The following is a 23,795-nucleotide window of genomic DNA, read 5'->3' on the forward strand; positions in this document are numbered from 1 at the left end:
TGGCTGGGTCTTTCAGCATGACAACGATCCCAAAAAAAAAAAAAACGCCTGGGAAATGAAGGAGTGGCTTCAAAGGACCGATTTCAAGGTCTTGGATTGGCCTCGTCAGTCTCCAGAGCTCAATCCCATTGAAAATCTTTGGAAGGAGTTGAAAGTCTATGTTGTCGAGTGACATTACTGCTCTAGAGGAGGTCTGCAAGTAGGAGTGAGCCATAATACCAGCAACAGTATGAAGACTTTCAGAAAACATTTGCCCTCTGTCATTGCAAACAAAGGGTATATGACAAAGTATTGAGATGAACTTCCATTATTGACCAAATACTTATTTTCAACCATAATTTGCAAATGAATTATTTAAAAATCAGACAAAGTGATTTTCTTGATTCTTTTTTATTCTCATTCTGTCCCTTGTAGTTGAAGTGTACCAATGATGGAAAATTGCAGGCCTCTCTGACAGTCTTTTTAAGTGGGGGGAACTTGCACAAATTTGTGGCTGACTACTGAAAATACTTATTTGCCTCACTATAGTTCGATTCCCATCTCCTTCTTTCTGTATGCAGGTAGTTGCCAGGTAGTTGGTGTGAGAGAGGAGGATACAGAGAATAGGGTTAGACGGAGAAAGTTGATTCGCTGTGAGGAGACCTGAAGGGAAAAGCCGAAAGAAGAGGCAGTATATAAATCTAACATAAACAACAATATACTTAAGGTGTAGGGTGGGGTGGCGAGGGTGTTTCCGGAGGTGTTGGAACCTGAGCAGTGGAGTCTGTGTTCTTAGGGGAGCCAGTCAAATGTCAGGAACAGGATGTGGGATGGATCCTGTAGAATCCTGCCAGATGTTATAAGGTTTGCAGATCGGAAGAGAGAATTGACAGAGTGGCCAAATATTTTGGAGCAGACCTTGGTCTTGACTACTCAGCAGTTACTATCTTGCAGTGTGATTGACCAACAGGTTAAGGGGAATTATACTCCCAATGAGGGAATGATAGAATATGTTGTGGTTGGTTCTGCTCTAGTCAAATGACCTCAGCTTCCTAAGCGGATGCTGCCGCTGATGACCTTTACTGAGGATCTCCTCTGTGTTTGATGAAAACCTCAGGGGGCTCTCAAAGACAATGCCCAGGTGTTTACTCTTTCATGATTTTCATTAGTTGCCCCCTGGATGGTGGTGGTGGGTGCCTCTGCCTGCTGTGGAAGCTCATCATGATGTCCTTGGTCTTACTCACGTTCAGCTCGAGCCAGGTGGCTTCTGACAGTGCACAATGTCCTGAAGAATTGAACTGTGGCGGTGTGAGGGGCCAGACAGCAAGGACAGCAGAATGGTGTCATCTGCAAATTTCTCCAGGTTGCAGTTTAGCTGGATGGCCCGCAGTCATCTATGTAAAGGATGAAGTGCAGGGGGGTTGGAATGCAGCCCTGTGGTGAGCTGGTGGAGGCGACAAGGTTGTCAGAGAAATTTTTGTCAACCATTATCCTCTGCAACCTGTTAGTGAGGAAGCGGATGATCCACAGGATGAGTCAGTGGTTGAGATTGAAACAGGTGATCAGCGAGCATATGAGGTAGCAGGGTAGTAAAGGCTGAGAAGTCTACATAAAGGAGCCTGACTGTGCTGTGGGGGATGTGCTTTTGAGACAAATTGTCTCAAAGCAAAATGCAATAAGGTACTAAAATAAATTATACATTTAATTTAATATGCCTCACTCAACAGTCAAGAACACCATACATATACTCAAAATACAGATTTAAAAGAAACAATGAAAATAAAAGTGGTGGCAAAGTGGTTAAAATATGGCTATATACCTGTATTGCTACTCTACATCAGAAACATTCACCAGAAAAAAAGGTAACACATTTACACATTTATAGAAAGAAAATGTTATCCAAACAACTTAAATATTGTGATTGCAGTTTTGAGAGCTCTACAATGCGTTGTCTTGCAAGGAGGCAGTTCAGAAACAAAATTTAGTATGTGTTTCTTCCGTACTGTCCAGCCGAGCATACAAGTTATCGTACATCCTTTGTTTTGCCTTTGCCACATCTACCTTCACCTTGTACTGCATCACCCCAACCCCTGTCTACTCCTTTCAGTACTCCCTCAGTGTTCAACTTCTTCTTCCAACCTCTTTCTCTATATACGTGTCTGCAATTCCTCATTCCACTGTCACCTTATCCAGGTGATACAGGAAGTACTCTCCGACTTGTCTTCCTGATCACATGAGCTGCAGTGGTCCAGTCATCTGTAACCTCCTCCTGATCACACAAAGCCTGTTTCGACACCTCCCTGTAAACCATACAACGCTTCTGCTTTTCAGCTTCCAACACTTTGCCCTCTACTCTTCCTTTGTCTTCATCTTCCTTGCCACCAGAGCCATCTCACATGCCACCATCCTACTCTGTCTGGCTACACTGTCACTTGGCAATACTTATTGATGTCCTTCAGATTACATAATCTATAGAAGATATAGTCCAACTGTGTGCTCCTATCTTTTAAAAGTCACCCGATGTCCCTGCCTATTCTGGAAGTATGTATTCACTGTGCCTCCTTTTGAAAAAGGGAGGTTACCAATAAAATTCTGCAGTCATCTAACTCAATTCAACTTCATCCAACTCATCCTACCTCTGGGGTGTAACCACCAATAACATTGAAAATCACTCATTGAATTCTAGTGTCAGGCTCATCACTGTATTATTCACATTTTTTCCTTCCAGAACATTGCCAACAGATTCCTCCATCAAAATAACTCCTACTCAATCTCTCTTCCAATAGATTCCACAACAGAACAACGTAAATCCTGTTCCTAAGCTTCCTAAGCCTTGCTACCTTTTCACTAAGTCTCCTTCACACACAGTATATCAATTTTTATTCTCTAAATCAAGTCAACCAAGTCTCCAGTTTTTCCTGACAGTGTACCTACCTTAGTTCTAGACTTTCCTTTCCTCCCTTTTCCTAATATACACACCTCCCTCCTTTCTTTCTTCAACCCACAGTAGCCCAATTTCCATCAGCACCAGCAGTGGTTGCTATTAACCTAGCCCTTGACTAATTCAGTATGGAAGTTATAGATGTGATTCTTAATTAGTTTGGCATAGGTTTTAAGTTTGATGCTCTTCCTCGCACAACGATGTGGATTGATCAGGACTCGGGACCAACACAAGGAGGCCATTGCCCATGTTCTTATGAATATCCTTTTATTCTTTCTCATTTTCTGAATATGACATGGGTTTGATTTCAGTGCACCATCATTTGGTATGTTTTTTTCACAAGAATACTTGAAAGTTTGATACTAATTTTCAGTGCTTTGACATTTCCCCAGCAGAGACCCAATAATTATTTGAAAGCACCTTTTGCAAAAATAATGAACAGCATTTTTAACAAACTATACTATTCCATTTTCCACTGTTAATTAAAGAAATCATTCCTATTCATCTTCACATTGTTTTGTTTGTCTCCTGTTCTTTGGTCAGACGATTTTACGGGAGAATAAAGAGCAGCTTCCTCTTGAAATCCAAACGAATGCTGTGGCCAAGGGCAGAGTCTTCAAGTAAGTACTTCTTGTTCTGTAACAATAAACACCATATCTCGGCCGTAATTGGCCCCTGGATCTCTAATGCCAAAACATTAAAACACACTCAAAAATATTTGGAGTGTAGAAGACTCTCTAAACTGACTCATCACCGCTGGGACTGGGAGTCTACAGACTCTGCCCCTCATTGCCTTTGAGGCGATCACCGGGGACTTCAACGATGTCCCCCTTGAAACAACCTTTCCAACTTTTAAACAGTTTGTAGACTGTAAAACCAGAGAGGATAAAACCCTGGATCTCCTGAATGCAAAAGTTAAAGACGTATACAGTGCTATAGCTCCCAACCCCCCCAGGCTGGTCAGATCACAACCTGGTCCACCTGAAGCCTCTCTATATTCCTGCAGTGCAGCAGCAACCTCTGACCACTAGATTGGTGCGAAGGTGGTCGCAGGAGGCTGAGGAGGCCCTAAACGGCTGCTTTGAGGTGACTGACTGAGACTTTGTCTATGATGCACATGGGGAGAATATAGATGGACTTACAGATTGCATAACTGATCACATTAACTTCTGTACAGATAGTATAATCCCCACTAAAACCATATGTTTCTTCCCCCACAATAAACCATGGTTGACAAAGGAGGTAAAGGCAACACTGAACAGGAAAAAGGTGGCATTCAGGAAAGGTGACAAAGAGGAATTGAAGATGGTGCAAAATGAACTGAGGGAAAAGATTGCAGTGGGTAAGGAATCATACAGGAGGACGTTGGAGAGCAAACTCTGGTCTAAGAACCATCACTGCCCATGAAAAAAAGTGTGTCCGGGGGTTGGAAGGAGACTTACAGGAAGCCAATGAAATGAACATGTTTTTTAACAGGTTTGCAAGGGGAAGAGGGTTTGGGGGAGAGATTGCTTTTTCAGCTCTTGGATAAAAACTGTTTTTCAGTCGACATGTGTGGGTATTGATTGTCCTGTATCGCTTTCCTGATAGGAGTGGCACCAACAGGCTGTTGACAGGTTGGGTGGGATCCATTGCAATGTTCTTAGCCTACATCTGCATCCCGGCATCGTAGATAGATCCCAGATCCAGGAAGAGGCAGCCCACAATGCATCGTGCTGTTCTCACCACCTGGGCCAACTCCTTTCTGTTTCGTGCCATGCAGCCACCAGACCATGCTATAGCGACAGAGGATGCTTTCTATCGTTGATCTGTAGAAGTTGATGAGCATCTGAGAGGAGATTCCAGCTCGCTTAAGCTTCCTTAGGAAGAAGATTCGTTGCTTGGCTTTCTTTACCAGGTGTGAGGTATTCGCGTCCCAGATTAGGTCACATGAGATGTGGATGCCCAGGAACCTGAAGCTGTCAACGTGCCCCACTGTATCCCCATTTATGTGGAGAGGAGCATGTGCCATTCTGCCGAACCTCCGGTAATCCACGACCATCTCCCTGGTCTTGCTTTTGTTTAGGATGACATTATTGTTTGAGCACCACTGAGTTTAGGTGCTGGATCTCTTTAGTGGGTCCCCTCATTGTCTGATATGAGACCCAACAGGGTGTTATCCTCACTTGATGATGATGTTGTTTGTGGAGTGAATGGCAAGACAGTTGTGCATGAAGAGGATGAAGAAGACCGGGCTGAGTGCGCAGCCCTGCGGTGAGCGAGCAAAGAAGCTGTTCAGGGGTCATGGCTGACCTGCTGGCCACTGCCTTTGTAGTCAGTCATGACCTCGATGCCTCTCCACATTTGGTGTGGGTCATTGTTGTTGAAGTTGTCCTTTGTGTGTTGTCTGTCTGTTTTTTGACAGCTGTATGCCCTTTCTCAGATCCCTCTAGACCCTGCTGTACGCCAGCCTGTCGCCTGCTCTCTGCCTCACTGGGCTGTCCATCCACAGCTTTTGGTTGGGAAAGACAGTCTTTGTGGGTAGGACAGCGTTGATGCAGAAATAAGCATAGGAAAAGACAACCAATGTGTATTCCTCAAGATCAGTGCCCTCTTCGAATACCCTCTGTCTGTGTGTTCGAAGCAGTCTTGTAGGGCTGAGGAGGCTTCCTCAGTCCAGACCTGGATGGCTGTGATGATGGGTTTGGACTTGCAGATGTGTTTTGTAATCAAGGATCAATTCTACAGAGATGTTATCTGACATTCCAAGGTGAGAGTCTACTGCAGCCTTGTATGCACATGGAATGTTGCAGTGTACCTGGTCTAGTATATTATTATCCCTTGTTGGAAACTTTATGTATTTATGAAATTTTGGGAGCACAGCTTTTAACTCTACATGATTGAAGTCACCTGCTAAGATCACAGCAGCCTCCTTGCTGCTGATCAGGCAATAGAGCTTCTCCTGTACTACTTAAGCGTTAGCTCACAGCAGTATATAGGCTGCTACAATAATAAAGGAGCTGAATTCTCTGACCATTTTAAACTGTAATTTCACCGCAAGGTATTCCAATTCAGGGGAGCACAATTTTCGAATAATTTTTGTAACAGTGCACCACAAGTTCCTTGGACTTGCCTGAGGCTGGAGTCCTGTCAACATGGATCAGAGAGCACCCTGCCAGCTCCAGTGTGGTGTCGGGGATGTTGTCGTCCAACCAGGTTTCAGTGAAGATCACCACACAGCTCTCAAACGTCCATGAGATGGTCCTCAGTGGAATCTCATCCATTTTGTTGGTGAGCAACCTGACGTTCGCAAGGAGGAGACAGGGCAGAGCTGGTCTGTGTGGATTAGCGGCCTAGCCCGCCGCCTGTTCAGCTTGCCCCGTTTTTGTTGAGGTGCATCCTTCATCTCCTAGGCCACGCTGGGGAATGGTGGGATGAAGTCTGGTTTAGGAAATAAGTGGGGTCAGGGGTTAGTTCCTAATTCCCAACAGTTTGGTCCTTCCATACTGGTTTAGTGCGTCCACAACAGAAATCGAATCGAGAAAGAATGGAAAAAACAGAGTAATAAACATCAGTCGCCTGGTGACTCAAGGAGCTGCGTTAGTCCATGCCGCCATCTAAGCCTCTGATGCTTCTCTGATGGAACTTGTTGCTCCTTGTTGGTAAGGAAGCCTGTAATCCACACAACGATGGGTAGGGGTACCTGCAGCTGTAGCAGTTTGGTGTGCAGATGGCCTTGGAGGATGGAGTTGAAAGCCGAGCTATAATCTACAACATGGGCCCTGACGTAGGAATTCAGCTGGTCCAGGTGCTGGACCAGAAAAGTGAGCCAGAAAAGAATTTAATCAGCCACCAGTTATGCAAGTTCTCCACTTAAAAAGATGAGAGAGGCCTGTAATTTTCATCACAGGTATACTTCAACTATGAGAGACAGAATGGGGGGAAAGAATACAGGAAATCACATTGTAGGATTTTTGATTAATTAATTGGTAAATTCCTTGGTAAATTAAGTATTTGGTCACCTACAAACAAGCAAGATTTTTGGCTCTCACAGACCTGTAACTTCTTCTTAAAGAGGCTCCTCTGTCCTCCACACGTTACCTATATTAATGGCACTTGTTTGAACTGGTTATCACCGTAAAAGAAACCTCTTCACAACCTCAAACAGTCACACTTCAAACTCCACTATGGCCAAGATCAAAGGGCTGTCAAAGTAAACCAAAAACCAAATCATAGACCCTCACCATGCTGGGAAGACTAAATCTGCAATAGGTAAGCAGCTTGGTGTGAAGAAATCAACTATGGGAGCAATTATTAGAAAATGGAAAACAAATAAGACTGATAATCTCCCTCGATCTGGGGCTCCACGTAAGATCTCACCCTGCAGGATCAAAAGGATTGAAAGAGTGGTGAGCAAAAATCCTGGAACCACGCGGGGTGACCTAGTGAATGACCTGCAGAGAGCTGAGACCAAAGTAACAAAGGCTACCATCAGTAACGCACTACGCCGCTAGCGACTCAAATCCTGCAGCGCCAGCATGGGGGTGGAAACATGCTTTGGGGCTGTTTTGCTGCAAAGGAACCAGGACGACTGAATGTCCTATGGTCCGATGAAACGAAAATAGAACTTTTAGGCATTAAAATGTTTGGAAGAGAAAGAATGCTGAGCTGCATCCAAATAACACCATACCTACTATGAAGCATGGAGGTGGAAACCTCATGCTTTGAGGCTGTTTTTCTGCAAAGGGACCAGGACGACTGATCTGTGTATAGGAAAGAAAGAATGGGGCCATGTATCATGAGATTTTGTGCGAAATCCTCCCTCCATCAGCAAGGGCATTGAAGATGAAACGTGACTGGGTCTTTCAGCATGTCAACGATCCCAAATACACCACCCAGGACACAAATCAGTGGCTTCGTTAGAAAGATTTCAAGGTCCTGGAGTGGCCTAGCCAGTCTCAAGATCTCAACCCCATAGAAAAGCTTTGGAGGGAGTTGGAAAAATTGAGATGAACTTTTGTTGTTGACCAAATACCGTAATTTTCGGACGATAAGCAGCAACTTTTTTCTCGTAAACAACGCTGCGGCTAATATATGGACTTTTTTGGGGGGGGGGGGGGGGGGGCTAATGAGATTCTCGTCGCTAAAACATTTATCCTCGTCACATCGGACTGATGAAATGACCGAGAAATTCTGAGTCCGTTCAACTCTGACACCGAAGAAGACGACTTTGACGGTTTTAGTGCGCAGGAGGAAGCCCGAGATAGCGATCGGCTAGCCGGTGCGGCTTATATTGAGGTGCGCTCAATTGTCCGGAAATTAGGGTACTTATTTTCCACCATAGCTTGCAAATAAATTATTCAAAAATCGGACAATGTGATTTTCTGGACTTTTCCCCCCATTCTGTCTTTCATGGTTTAAGTGTACCTATGATGAAAATTACAGGCCTCTATCATCTTTAAGTGGGAGAACTAGCACAATTGGTGGCTGACTAAATACTTACTTGCCCCACTGTATGTGGTGAAGCCTGAGGTTGATGGCATCATCAACAAACTGTAAAAGGTCCAGGACAGAGTCTGATAGGTTTGAGGAAAGACAGGATCAGTATCACAAAACAGAATTCTTAGAGATTTACAGAGCCTTTTTTGTCTCATCCTAGCGTCGTTCTCTCCAGACATGTAGAAAATTCATGTCTTGGAATGACTCATCCACACAGAGGATGTGGATGATGCATGGACATGGAGTGAGCCAAGCATACCTGTCCTGTGGAGGGGTTATCTTCCCAAAAGGTCTTCTAGACAAGGAGTCATCCTGTCACAACTGTTGCTTCATGTCAGTGCCTTGTAGTTTCACATCGAGGTCACCAAGGTCAGATTGTTCACGGCTGCTCTATGTAAACAGGGACACACATACAGGGAATTTTCTCGTAATTTTCCATCTTGGCTGATTCTAGAATTTTAATTTGGATAAAACGCTATCTGATGTGATTAATAGTTATGTACAAAATAGAAATAAACAAGTATATTGTGCTTGAAAAAGTATTGGTTAATTGCTTTTTTCATGTAATGATTTTGCTTAAGATAATATCCTCTCACCCCTCTTATGTTTGTTACCAGGGTCTATACTGAATTATCTCAAGTGACCGACTACCTGACACATCCCTCATTTGAGCTGACCGAGAACGAGGAGGAGGCCGACATCATTTGGAGCTACAATCACATCAAAGACTATAGGTCAGAAATACATCAGTGACCGCATGTACACACACACTAAAAGCACAAAGCAGCATCACGCTATTGGCTTGAGTCTTACCTTTCAAGAAGTTTTATCAGATAAACAAAGTTTCATCTTGAATAATAAAGATCAGCATTTAGCTCCACTCAGTAAAGATTTTTTGTTGTATTTGAGACTTTGCATTTATATTTCTTAACAACATATAAAAATTTAGGTTTGCAACATTTTCAATGTGACATGTATAATCAAGAGATTTTGATAAAAATCATCCTTTTAAGCTTGAATAGATTCAATATATTTTAGATAATTCCATCAAGGACCATCTAATGGTCCTGGTCACTTGTTGCCATTGTCATGTTAGCACTTATACTACTAGTAGATTGGCTTTTCTGTTTGGAGCCTTTGTGGTTGACTGTACCAGACCAGGGTGACCCCGCATTTCCCCAGTAATGATGAAGTTATTTTTGGGGTGGGGTGGGGGGGGAGTCAGGACTGGGAGGATCTGTCTGCCGGTCGAGGGAGAGGGTCAGCCCCGCTTTTTGGACAGACCAAGTTGTCAGGGCCCCGCCGGACACTTTCTCCACCTATTTGTCGTACCTAAGTCTGCCCTTTTGGAGAGATTGTTTCAGATTTTTTCAAAGTGAGAATGCTGAGTCCAATGAGCCCCAGGGTCCATCAGAGTGGAGTCCAGAGAACTTTATCCTTCATGGAGTACAAGCCCAAGTCCTTCCACTGAAAAACTCCTTTGTCTACAGGGAGAGAACGATCGCCTTTGGGTCTGAACATTCCTGGCTCCTCCTAGTTTGTCAAAGTGTCGTTGAGTAAGACAGTGAACCCCTAACTGCTCCCCTGGCCCTGCTAGACGGCAGCCAACTGCTCATGGTTCATCCCATGCAAATGCAGAAATTTCCCTCAAGGGATTAAAGTACAGTAAGATGTAATTAATTTAATTAATAAAAACATGGGTGTGTAAGGGCCAGAGGGCATGACTATTCATGCCTTCTTCACTTTATATTTTTGTTAGGTCAAGCTCATTTTTCCCTTGCACTTCAGTTAGTTTTATTGGCATCATTACTGTCTTATCTTTTTTCTTTTTTCATAGCCACCGCTATTTGTGCAGGAAAGTATATCATATCAATATGAATTAAGTTAGGCCTGCCATGAGTATGTGCATACTGCCTCACAAACTGTAGTTTGACACCTCCAAGCTACAAAGTACTGAAACTGTCCTTTGTAGACCAGAATATGTTCCCCTCAATAATTTGGAGTCCAGAAGAATTTGAAAATAGTATTTCTTCATACGTTTTATCAGTTATAATTTACTACCCAACAACAAAACAAAGCCCAATTCCCCCACATATACCTTAAAATGATTTTCACAACATATATTCAATTAAAACAGATACATTTCCTCTGTTGATATCATAAGAAAGGGGTTAACCTTCATGAGTGCTAGGTTATGTGGCGCACTGACATCCACTTGGCAGTGCAAGTCTCCACTGCTGGTGCATATACATCAGATTCACATTCCATTAGATTATTTTTTTGTATGTATCTGGTGTTTTTGCAATTTTTATGTGGATAAATGGTCCAAATGCTACATTTTAATTCTACATTTTAATACAGCTGTGATAAATTCCAAGTCTGTAAATTTCTTGGCAGACATACTTTCTCAAATTCTTTTCAGCATGAAAGCGTTGCAAGCCTTCACATGTGAGCTCCCTTGTCTGTATATATCTCTTTGTTAGATAATTTGGTTAATGTAAATAATCTTCTCCAACAGGAAGCTAAGTGAGGAACGACCTCATGTAATGCTCAACCAATTTCCTTGCGAGAGTGTCATCACTGTCAAAGACTGCCTTGCTGCTGTCGCCCGACGAGTAAATGGTGGTACTGCGCCTTATTGGTTACCAGAGACCCTAAACCTCCAGACTGAGCTGCCACAGTTCATCAGGCATTTTCAACTGAGACAACAGAGGTAGGTTTAATGATTTTAGTCATAACTAAGCATCTCAGTGTCATGGAAACAAGTATCTCAGTATAATGGAAGACACGTACAATAATCCTTGAAAAAAACGATCTGTTGGTTAGCCCATTCATAGTGTTTAAATGTTGCAAATGGCAGGTATTGGCAAGAAAAACTGAGCTCCATGATAACAAAACCTTGATAAAGGATAAAGTTTGAGTTACAGCAATGGTCCTTAGAACCGAACATTTCTGGTTCGATTCCCAGCTCCTCCTTGTGTGTTGAACTGTTGTTGAACAAGACACTGACCCCCTAACTCCCCTGGCACCGCTAGATGGCAGCAAACTGCTCATGGTTCATCCATGATGGGTCAAATGCAAAGAAGGAATTTCCTGCAAGGGATTAATAAAGTATGTCCATCGATCCATCTTCCGCTTATCCTGCACTCAGGGTGCAATGTGATACTAATGCAAGTGATACAAAATATGATCAAGAGCTCAAGATACAATCAAAAAATGAACAAATACAGCAGCTTAGTGAGAGCTTAGTATGTTAAAGTTCACATGCCTTGTGTGTCCATGAGCCCATGGTTGTAGCTTTTAAATATCTCTGAATATTTCTGCTTGATACAAGAGCATGGCATCTTTTTATGGCAATGCTACACACCCAGGTAGGAGGGCATTTAATATTTCTTTTTCCTGTTAACATTTAGTTATTTGTCCACCATACTGTTTGTTTTCTGAACTCAACGTATTGACTTAAATGCTAGGAATTCGACATATCCATATGTAAAACTGTTCTGTGACGCTTCAGGGGCGAGGATAACCACTGGATCTGTAAGCCCTGGAACTTGGCTCGTGGTCTGGATACACATATTACCAACAACCTCAACTACATAATTCGACAGAGAGAGAGTACTCCAAAGGTACAGACCGACTAAGATCAGTATCTTACCAAAATGACAGAATGACTGAAGTTGATTTTGACCATTTACTACTTATAAACATTGTAATAGCCATGTAATAGCCAATAGCCACGCCACATATTCTTCTCACAGGGCTGAACATGTTTCCACAGGATGTTTGGTTTCACCAATGTATACATTACAAAGGCAGGCCTTTGTAATGCATCTGACAGCATTCCTTTGACACAACATCATGATAGACCTAAAAGAATGTTAATAGAAGAAATAAATACATAGGATGATGTTAAAATTGCACAGATAATCCTGGTTTTTCTCCCATTTTTAAAAGAAATTCACAACAAGATAGCCAGAAAATGTTGAGTGTTGTTTTGTGACTATTTGTTTATACTTTTTGTATGTGTTTCCCTTAGGTGGTATGTAAATACATTGAAGATCCAGTGCTATTCAACAGGGAGGATGTTGGAATGGTGAAATTTGACATACGCTACATGTTGATGCTGCACTCTGTGAAACCCCTCCGCCTCTACACCTATAATGTCTTCTGGTTACGTTTTGCTAACAGGTAAATTTGAGTAAATTTGCAATTTAATCATTTCAATTACCATATTTTCTGCACTATAAGGCACACCGTATTATAAGGCGCTCCTTCAATGAATGGCCTGTTAAAGAAAAGATTTCATATATAAGGCGCACCACATTATTAGGCGCATAGAATAGAAGCTACTGTAGTGGCTGTGGTTGCATTATGCAGCCACTGAATGGAACTGTGCCAAAGGGAATGTCAACAAAACAGTCAGATAAGTCAGTCAAACTTTATTAATAGAATACAAACCAACATTCTTACAACTCTGTTCACTCCCAAAACAAGTTAGTGCATTCACAATACGGTACCATAAGTACCGGTAGCTCTTACCAGTATTTTGCCCCCTTTGTTGAAAACAACGTATTTCCAACCCAGTTTGTCACAGTTCAAAGCCTTTCATAAAATGAAAGCACCAATAAGGACCGCCTCTAAAATCATCGATGTTAAGTTTGTGTGTTTGTCCTCACTCTGTGGCCATCTCACTTTGTTTCCTCAGAAACTATGTTTGGTCTTCTTTACTTGTTGAGGTCACCTTGTTGCTTCCTCCACTTCCGCACCATTAATTTGTTAATGTTGAATTCTCTCGCTGCTGCTTTATTCGCATGTTCCACTGCGTGACTGATCTTCTTGAGTTTAAATTCTGGGTCATAAGCGTGTCTCTTGAAAGGAGCCGTTTTGGGGTCTTAACACACATGCACACACACACAAATGGAAATGAAAATGCACGCTTCGCACAGTCATATATCCCAGCATTCACCGCGCACTACTTCTATAGGAGAAAATGAAGTCGGCGGCTGCTTCCCGTAGTTGTGAGACCTCTTGTGGCTCAATATTATTCATATATAAGGCGCACAGGATTATACTGCGCACTGTCGTTTTTTGAGAAGATTACAGGTTTTTAAGTGCGCCTTACAGTGCGGAAAATACGGTATGTTGTCAGAGCCAGCTGTAATGCACGGTTATGGAGCTACCCTTGCATTTTGTGAGACCTTGAGTGTGCACATAGACATGGTCATGTCAAATTCTGCATGGAAACATGTTTTTTCCATAAAACCAACATGCAAACATTTTCTTTACATAAGGCCTCAGTATATCAGATGTGTTAGCGGGGCCTCTATACAATCTAATCAAAATGTGGTGTAGGCCTCGGTATACTAAGGTATGTCAGAGGGGCCTCATTAAAAAACTGTCCCACCCAATTATAACAACCTGAGAGGATTGGTACATGCCAGGAGCGCTTCCCAAGAAACATGGGCTGAACAGAAAAATGACCAAGCTTACACAAAGGTATAGAAAGGTCAGAGAGAGGATAGTTAAAAAAGATAAACACCAATGTAATGATAATCCTGAGCGATTTGGTTGGTTGAAGGGAAAAAGTAGAACTTTAGACTTCATCCAGCCTACCCATGACCCGTAAAAGGTTTTCGAACCAACACCACCAGTACGTAGAAATTATATAAGTGGTGACCCTACACATTTAGGTAATGGTTTGTTGTGAAAAGTTAGTCAGTGGGATGATTTGCGCTTCATATTTTCTCACAAAGACATAATGCTCTCTGATTCTCAGGTCCTTCTTGGACTGGTGCTCATTGGACTCAGTGTTTCCGTCTCTCTCTCTTGAAAGACAAAATTCTAATTGCTTAAAGAACTTTCTTTGTCTTAGACAAAAATGGTCCTGAGGTATATTTCAGGCATTGCAGCTTAAAAGACCCAGTCCACAGCCCCCTACCCTCTCCCCATCATGGCTGCATGATCTGACCCCAAATTATTCTTCACAACTATTAACGCCCCCATTCCCACCATGTTTTCTCCATTCCTGGCATTGTGTGTGACTGCCACAAAATATTTTTTGGTTTGTTTGTCTTTTTATGCTCTAAATAATGATTACATATACTACCTTGGAATTTCCATCCATTTCGAGAGGGGCAGTAGTGAATATTTCAATGACTGTATAAACAGTAGAAGCGAAAATGGTGAAAATTTGGAGAAGTACCTAACCTATATATTTTAAAATGTAGTAAATTATCCCATTCCCTGATAATTGCCACAACCAAGTATAATAATTATCACTTGGCATATACTGGGGCACCAGCAGAACATTTCAGGATCAGTCAGAGAAAGATAAAGTTTCAGGTTGGTTTGGTACAAATAGAAAAAGGATAAGAGATCCTCCTTAAACCTGACGTTCTACTTAGGGAAATCTTGGTTAGGAAAAAAGCTTCCTGCTGTGAAAGTTACTAGCACTTTTGTTTATGTTTTTGATAAACAGCCATAATAAAACCCTGGCTCTTTAGTTGAGTTTCTTCAGTTTGTGTTTCTCCAATACAGATGTGTCTGTGTCAGTGTACTTTTAAGTGCTTCAGTGTTTCACTGTGAAGAACACATTTGTGTAACAAAAATATTGATGCATGTTATGGGGGTTATCTCATTTTGGCCAAAATCCCATTAATATGTGCAACATAACCTCAATGCTTTCTCCCAACAAATGTTGTCTGATGTGTTGTACTATGGCCTCTGATTGATATCAATTGCTCCCTGATCTACTCTGTCTGCGATTGTTTATAAATCTGGTTAAAAAGATGTCTAATTGTTTGACACTGTTTCCTCTATCTAGACCTTTTTCCTTAGATACTTTTGATGACTACCAAAAGCACTTCACAGTGATGAACTATGCCGAGGGTGTTGACCTCAAGCAGGTATACCATAGGCATGTCTTGCCATTTGATTTACTGTTTTTATTTGTTTGTGTCATCTGTCAACATGTCCTTTGTTCGCTGGTCAGATAGCAGAAGACCTGAACTGACAATTCACTATTCCCAAAGAAAAGGCGAATATGAAGCATTTTGTAGCCCTAATTGTCAAAAAGGGATTTTGTAGTCGTTATTCTATCATGGTCATGTGAAGTTTCCATAGATATCTTGGTTTGCCCTCATTTTCAGTGCCCTCTCAAACGATCAGCAGAAATCTTTAAAGATGAGGCTGAGAATTTAACAAATACATCTTCTGTTTTTCTAGGTGCACTACGATGAGTTCATTCCCTTGTTTGAGAAGCAGTACCCGCAATATCCATGGAAAGAAGTTGAAGTAAGTTAAATGTCTTGTCAAGGAACCCCAAAAACTTTGCCAGCCAACCTAATTTCATACTCTGTAAATATTTGTTTCTCGGAATCCAGAACTTCCCCCAAGATAATTCAGAAATGTTCTCATATGGACTGTTCATCCATCTTGAATGGCTGACTTTCTAATGATGTTTTGTATATCTAAGCAGTGTTTATTTTTGCCTGCTCCTTATTTGTGCTGTTTTCATGAGTATATATTTTATTTGCCCCCTACAAAACATGCATCGATGTTTATATTGCAGTTATTCAGTCTTTATATTATGTCCACCTGTCCCTCAACACAGTTGGACATGCTTCAGCCCTCCAAACAAGTTCCACAAGGCATTGGCTTCAAAATTTCCGTTTTCAAAATGAACTTTTTAAGCTGTAGTCATATACACTATTCAGTAATTAGTAGATAACCTCATAACCTTTTTCCACCACAACAATCATCAGTTATGGAGAATGCAGACTCAGGGGGGTACAGGCCAGTGTCTTCCTGAGCCAGTCCCAAGCCTGGATAAATGCAGAGGGTTGCGTCAGGAAGAGCATCCGGTGTAAAACTTGTGCCAAAACCAAATATGTGAATCAAATATAGTAAATATAATGGTAGACGGATGCTGGAATTGGAGCTCCCAGGCAGGAGGTCTAGAGGAAGACCAGAGAAGATTTATGGATGTAGTGAGAGAGAATATGTAGTTGGTTGGTGTGAGAGGATACAGGGAATAGGGTAAGATAGAGAAGGTTGACACTGTGGGGACGCCTGAAGGGAAAAGCCGAAAGGAGAAGAAGAAGAAGGATTAATATGATTACTTTCATATAGCATTCTTTGATATACGGGACAAGTTTATTATCCCTCGTGCCAAAATCCATAGTAAAACACATCTAGAGGCCCAATTCAGATTATAAAGAAGCTAACAAGCAATACAACAAGCAAGCTATCAGCAAGCTAACAAACTAACAAAACAAAATACAAATCACCAATTACTTACCCTAACCAATAGCAGTCAGAGGTATGTCATTAGGATTTTCAAGTGGGAAACTGGCACTTTTCTTCACCATTTTTTTGTTACATTAGGCCCATGACACCTCAAAAAGGCTAGATAGTGAAATCCAGCATCCTATAACGTCCCTCCCAAGCTACATAGCTGAACTACAAGCAAACAATCCCACTATAGTGACCTCCCCAGCTTGCATGCCCCCTCTTTAACCACAACCTTTCACTTGCTTGTTCTGCTGCCAGATACCTCTCACTGACTGCAAGTTTCAGGCTCTGACCACAAATAAACAACAATAAATTACCATTTACCCTGAGTATCTGTGGAACTTGTTTAAACCACAGTAAAACTGAGCAATAAGGCTTTTTTTTCTCTCATTTGCATATGCTCATTCTTGTGTTTAACACAGTTCTTCCATTGGGTTTTATTTTTTTCCCCTTAAATTCTCTACCATGCATTTCACAGGCAGAATTGTTTAAAGCCTTCAGGGAGCTCTTCGAAGCAGCCACATCTCGACCAGCTCCTTATGGCCTATGTGACTACCCCTCATCCCGAGCGATCTACGCTGTTGACCTTATGCTTAAGTGGGGTAAAAATGAAAATGGCAAGTATTTTATCTACCTCAGTGATTAGATGGCTTGAGAAACATCCCGAGTTATCATTTTCATTCTTTTAACTGAAAATTTGATGTTCATGTGTCTTAAACTCATGAAAGACGAGAACTCGCAGCATTTGTCTAAAGGTTCCATGTCAAGTTCTTAGTATAGCACCTAATTGTCTTTGTTATGACAATAATAATAAAATATACAATATATATTATATCAAATATGTAATATGTTTAATATTAAAATATCTAAATCATAGTACATGCTAGAAACACATAATCTTAAGAGGTCTTGGTCAGTTCATGACTTTTAATATTAGGTGGCTAGCTCAGGAAGTAGAGAAGTCGTCCTTGGAATTGAACATTCCTGATTCGATTCCTGCGCTCCTCCAAGCCTATTGAAGTGTTGTTGAGCAAGTCATTGATCCCCTAATCTGTCCCCTGACTACCAACTGCTCATGGTTCATCCATGATGGGTTAAATGCAGAGAAATGTTGCAATAATTGCAGAGAAACCATTTTGTTAATATTAATAAAGTATAATTAATATCCAGTCTTGCTATAACTGTATAATAATATTATTTTCTTTGTTGTGTTCAAATGTTGGACAGGTGAACGAGTTATGCTGCCTCAGATTCTAGAGTTGAACTTCAGCCCAGACTGTGCCCGGGCCTGCCTGTACCACCCCTCCTTCTATAACCACATATTCCAGACACTCTTCCTGGACCAGCCCAACCACTGCCCTGTCACTAAGATTATATAATCACCTGGAAAAAGCATGCATTGTTTATCTCAACTGGCTGCAACAAGGACATCCAACTTCCTTCTCTCACTTTAATTGAGCTTTTGAAACAAATTAAATCAAAAGGCAATAAATCGCAAAACAACTGTGGATTTTTGTATGCCTTTTTTTCATTAGGACTAAACTAAGTTATGAGATTATTTTTTTAATTTAGTTTCCTTTCTAGCCCTCTAAGCTTGTTTTGTCTGAAATGATGTCTGGGGAGCCAGAGCCGTGCCTCCTCCCTCACAGTTGAAGACACCGCCAAAAGACAAAAGAGCAAATCATATTAATCTATTGTTTCAGGCCACACAACTCTATGGTCTGAAACCATACAACTGTTTGTCTCTTTCAGCCACATTGCCATGAAAATATGCTTTGATAGACTTTATGGGTATGATTAAAATCTACATATAGGGTTCACACCTTTAAATTATATGAAAAGGGTGATGGTGATCTTTTCACAGCAGTCAGCTGAAACAATCAGTTATGGAGGAGGGACAACAATATCTTGGGGATAAGCCCCCCAAGATGTTAGGGATAAGACCAGGGTCAGGAGAGGGTAGGAAGGGAAAAGGCTGTGGTTGATAGATGAAATAGTTCACCTATGCCTCAAAAAATGAGAACACATGGTGAGAACTACAGTAAAGACTTTCAATACAGGCATTGAGAAGTATGATGTTGCCCACAAAACAGTTGTTGAAACACATAGAAATGGAATGTAAGACAGTAGCTATCTTCAAGGCAGTGCAGGACTGTGAGAGCATCAATAGGATTGTGTCTCATGGTAAAGAAATGGAAAAGTATAGAAATGGGGGTATGTCTCAGAGAAGTGGAAAAGTACAGCGAATCTCAGAAAATAGAATGGTAACAGAAAATTGTCCAATACCTTGCACTTGTTAAATGTCTTGTAGTTCTGATGGGTCTCCTTTTAGTCTTGCCTTGTGACCTGTTTCTGCCTCATCATGTTTCACATCTTATTTTTGTGGCTCATTTTGTTCTTTCTTAGTATTTCTTTCTTAACTCACTTAAGCTTCCTCTCTTATTAGCTGAGTGATTGCTAATATCCTTTTATTAGTGTACAGGCCCCCGATTTTTTGTCCATCAGGTTTATTCAGTTTTTATATAACAAAACATTGCCCCTGTCCCCCAAAGGAAAAACAATTCAAAACAAATCAAAATGAATAATCAATAAAAATATGATGATTACTGCGGTAGAATCACATAGTTATAGCAAAATTAAAGACATTCTAAAAGAACATGCAGTCATCACACCTAATACATTTTGCATGACCTCTCTTGTTATAGTTGCAGAAATATTCAACCATCTCAGACATGGATGGCTCCCATGTTCTGGGAAATATGTCGTGCATTGTCTAAGCATGTAGCAAAATGCTAGGTAATCCAGTGATAAATCTTCCAGTATGACTGTGACACACAGAGTTTTGGATGGGACCTTGTCTTCTATCCTATTTAAAAGTACAGTATACATTTTCTTGCAGAAAGTATTGCAATTTATAGAGTCCTTGTGCACTCATCACAGACCCGTCACAATGACACTCTATGTTTGGCAGCACATACCTGTGTGAAAAACTGTTCTCTTTGAAGAAGCTAAACTGATAAGCACCTTCCTGAGGATTTTCCTCAGATCAGAGCCTGACCCCGAACATTGATGAACTCGTACAAAAGATGAGACACCACAAAGTATCAGGCTCAGCCTCAGACAACTGAGCATCACAGAGCATGAACGTATTTTTAGTTTCAATTCAGTTAAATTTTTTCATTTGTTTCTTCAAGACCTATGATTATTTTGAAGAAAATATTGTTCTGTCTGTGTGCCATAGATTTTTGTAATTTATTTTATTGTATCTTATTTATATTTATTTTTCAGTTAATAGACTCAGGGAAAATTGCAGATAGGAGCCATGAGAAAGAATACAACAGATTTATTTATTTTTATTTTCTCATTTTACTATTTGAAAGCAGTAATTGATATGATCATAGAGCAGCACGATATTGCATTTCAGTTCATAATGCATGCAATTTCATTTATGCATTTAGGTCTTGGTTCAATGGGCTATGTTCAGTCACTTCAATTTGTTTTAATAAACACTGAACTAGTCCGGTCCTCGGCTTGAAACAAATTTGTTTTTTTGGCCCTCTGTGTATTTGACTTTGGCATCCCTGCATTAGAGTATCATAGAACACGTTTATTGATCTACCCCACTGTGAGCAGGGAAGCAGATTCTCTATTCATGAGTTAGACAGCTAAATCCTGTCCCCACTGATACAATCCCTTATTTGTGAATAGCAGACAACATCATGGTAGATAAGTCAGGACAAGGTAAGTTTAAAGCCTGGATGTACAAACATGGCATTCTGCCACACCTCTTCTGTCCATTATTGGTCTATGAATCCACATTAACCACCATAGAGGGCTTCAAGAGAAAGGAAAGTGTCTACGTGTGCAGGTGGCTTGGCCTACCATGAGGCCTCAGCGGCATAATTTGGTTTGGGAGAAAGACCGAAATGCAACACACTAGAAGGTCTGTTTTAAATCATTTTTTTGAAGATTGTGAAGAAGATACTGTTGTCCCTAAAGGACATGGGTAAAACTCCCCTTTCAAAATAATCACAAAACATGTTAAGCAGAGGATCCATTAAAAGCTTTTGATTTTTTTATGAAAGATACTACTCACAACAGGTGCCTTTTTGGTCTCCATCCCCCTAATTGCACACAATAACTCTTCCTTAGATATAGGGGCATTAAGAGTTGATCTCTGGTCATCTAATAGTCTGGGTAAATCAAGCTCACATGTATACAAGTGTTCATGAAAGTTGTTAAATACTCCATTTAAAGTCAGAGAATCAAATGATTGATTATCCAGGTATGAGTGATCATCATATTAGAAACAGTTACAATGACGAAAACGGGTAACAGAGAAATTCAAGGTGAAGGTGGGACTCCATCAGGGATCAGCTCTGAGCCCCTTCTTGTTTGCAGTGGTGATGAACAGGCTGACAGATGAGGTGAGACAGGAATCTCCATGGACCATGATGTTTGCAGATGACATTGAGATCTGTAGTTAGAGCAGGGAACAGGTTGAGGAAAATCTCGAGTTGGAGGTATGCACTGGAAAGGAGAGGAATGAAAGTCACTGCAAGACAGAGTATATGTGTGTGAATGAGAGGAACTTGGGTGGTGTGGCTACAGGGAGTGGAAATCAAGTGGAGTGGACATCAAGAAATTGGAGAATTTCAGGTACTTAGGGTCTACAGTCCAGAGCAAGGGGGGTACTATGTGATAGAAGACTATCAGCCAGAATGAAAGGAAAGGTGTACAAGACAGTGGTGAGACCAGCGATGCTGTATGGCCTAGAAACTGTTACAATGACGAAAAGACAGGAGGCAGAACTAGGGGTTGTAGACATGAAGACGTTGAAGTTCTCTTTGGGAGTGACCGGGATGGATAGGACCAGGAATGATTCAATCAGAGGAACAGCACATGTTGGATGTTTGGAGAGGTCAGAGAAGCCTGACTGAGATAGTTCGGTCATGTACAGAGGAGGGATGGTGAATATATTGGTAGACGGATGCTGGAATTGGAGCTGCCAAGCAAGAGGCCTCGAGGAAGACCAAAGAGAAGATTTATGGACGTGGTGAGAGAGGATATGAGGGTAGTTGGTCTAAGAGAGGAGGATACAGAGAATAGGGTTAGATGTAGAAAGTTGATTCAATGTGCCGACCCCTGAAGGGAAAAGCCGAAAGAAGAATAATACAAATTGAACTAACGACCCATATCCAGCCTACATTCTGAAAGGTACTAAGGATGAAGCAATCTCTTCACAGTTCAGTTTATGTGAAAGGAAGGGGGTGGACAGGCATTCCAAACATTTGAGCGACGTGATGCTGGAGGTAGAGCGATCATCCTTGGAACCAAACATTTCTGGTTAGATACCCTGGCTCCACCTATTGTGTCGTTGTGTTGTTGAGCAAGACGCTGAACCCCAAACTGTTCAAGGTTCATCCATAATGGGTTGAATGCAGAGAGGAAACTTCCCACGAGGGATTAAAGTATAAATTAGATATAATCAACAAATTAAAAGACAAGCATTCCTTATACAAAAATGAAACTTACAGAATGAGTGAAGATAAAATAAGTACAGAGGTAATTTCAGATATTGATCTGAATACTGAGAAACTTTTTAGGGAAGAATAAAAAAAGTCTGTGTTGCTAAACATTGCCAGTGTCCATATTTTGTTGAGACGGACGATGGCTATAAAGCTCAGGTTTGTCCAAAATGTGAAACTGAGACACATTTGAAAATGGAGGCATGTAGAGATGAACATGATCCCGAATCAGATGATGACAACTTTATTTTGCCTACAAACATGTCTGGATGTAAATTTGAACCAGAAGATGAACACAAAAAAGTAGTTTTATCATCAGACAGTGCAAACAAAGTAAAGTAACACTCAATCCAGTGATCTGCGTCTTTCTGCAATCTACTCCAATGTAAATATCATCTCCTACAGCAATCTGATGTACTACTGTGCTCTAAAGAGGCAAGTGCTGATAATCAGGCAAAAGTGGAACCATGCTCAAGCGTCTCAGCAAGACATGAACTCAAGTAGAAAACCATGTATATCAGGACAGGGAAGAGTCCTGGAAGTCCTGGGGAAGAGTTAGATTCTGAAGACAGTAAAAATTAAGACAGTTGTGACTACTCCTCTGCATCAGAACACAACACACTTAACGGTGTCTAGGAAGCTTTTGGATAAGTCCCCTGTGATTACAAAGATTGAGGATTTTGTATGGGACATTGGAAATGGCTTGGTTTTAATTGTGCAAATAAGTCTGGGACAGTCTGGTATTGAAAAATGTATCAATGGGATAGGAGCCCAGCCTGGCATGTTATCTGTGCAACAGGAGTTACACAGGTAACTGGAGTCATGTTAGGGACAACCAAAGAAAGAGCATCTGGCTTTGTGTTTTGGGCACCAGGACAATTCGAGATTGAGAGGTTGAACTGGGAAAAGAGACCAACGGGATTGACAAAGTTGAGACGTTTGGCTGACTGTAGGCAATCTAGGTTCTCATCTGTCCCGACTAGCACATGATACTCAGCATCCTCTAAACAATGCCATCCAGAGCATATTTGATGGCTATTGAGTTCTTGATTCCACACACCGTAATTTCTTTCGGCAGGGGACAACCTGCAGGACAAAAAGGCACAAGGGTGAAGTTTTCCCCATCAAAGTCCACGCATTGTGAAAGGACCGCATCGACCCCTGTTTCAGAGGTGTCGACTTCAAAAACAAATGGTTTGTGGGGGTCTGACTGATGAGGATGGGTGCTTGGGAGAACCTCCTCTTCAGGAGACCATGAGAAGGTGGTCTTGGTGGAGGTGAGAGCAGTCAGTGGGGAAGCAGTATGACTGTAATTCCCTATGAAATGGCAGTAGAAGTTTGCAAAAGCTCTAAAGCTGTTTGCGGGTTTGTGGGACTGGCCTATCCAGGACTCCTCATCTTCTCAGGATCCGTGTGAAGCTGATCTGGATGTAACTGAGAAGCGACAGATGGCTTGTGGAATTCACACTTCTCACCCAACCCCTGCACTGCTTCTGATGCTGCCAATCCACAAGATGCAGCTTGTTCCACATCTTGATTCCATCACGATCAAGACTGGAGGAATGCTACCCAAGCAT

At 41.4% G+C, this 23,795-nt stretch overlaps 1 protein-coding gene across 1 annotated transcript in view; it reads left to right on the forward strand.

Annotated features, from left to right (window-relative positions):
- ttll12 (tubulin tyrosine ligase-like family, member 12) overlaps positions 1-20,290 on the forward strand; it is a 35,928-nt gene extending 15,638 nt beyond the window's left edge. The window contains exons 6-14 of the mRNA XM_086146136.1: positions 3,464-3,540; positions 9,016-9,132; positions 10,917-11,111; positions 11,913-12,024; positions 12,435-12,586; positions 15,222-15,303; positions 15,623-15,691; positions 17,169-17,307; positions 17,918-20,290. Of these exons, the coding sequence (XP_086002262.1) occupies positions 3,464-3,540; positions 9,016-9,132; positions 10,917-11,111; positions 11,913-12,024; positions 12,435-12,586; positions 15,222-15,303; positions 15,623-15,691; positions 17,169-17,307; positions 17,918-18,069 (1,095 nt within the window). The 3' untranslated portion in view covers positions 18,070-20,290. The remainder of the gene's footprint in view (positions 1-3,463; positions 3,541-9,015; positions 9,133-10,916; positions 11,112-11,912; positions 12,025-12,434; positions 12,587-15,221; positions 15,304-15,622; positions 15,692-17,168; positions 17,308-17,917) is intronic.
- Positions 20,291-23,795: the final 3,505 nt, after the last annotated feature.

Source organism: Fistularia commersonii, chromosome 5 (genome assembly GCF_037954325.1).
Source record: "Fistularia commersonii isolate RoL2024-O1a breed Wild chromosome 5, RoL_Fcom_v1.0, whole genome shotgun sequence".
Classification (NCBI taxonomy): Eukaryota; Metazoa; Chordata; class Actinopteri; order Syngnathiformes; family Fistulariidae; genus Fistularia; species Fistularia commersonii.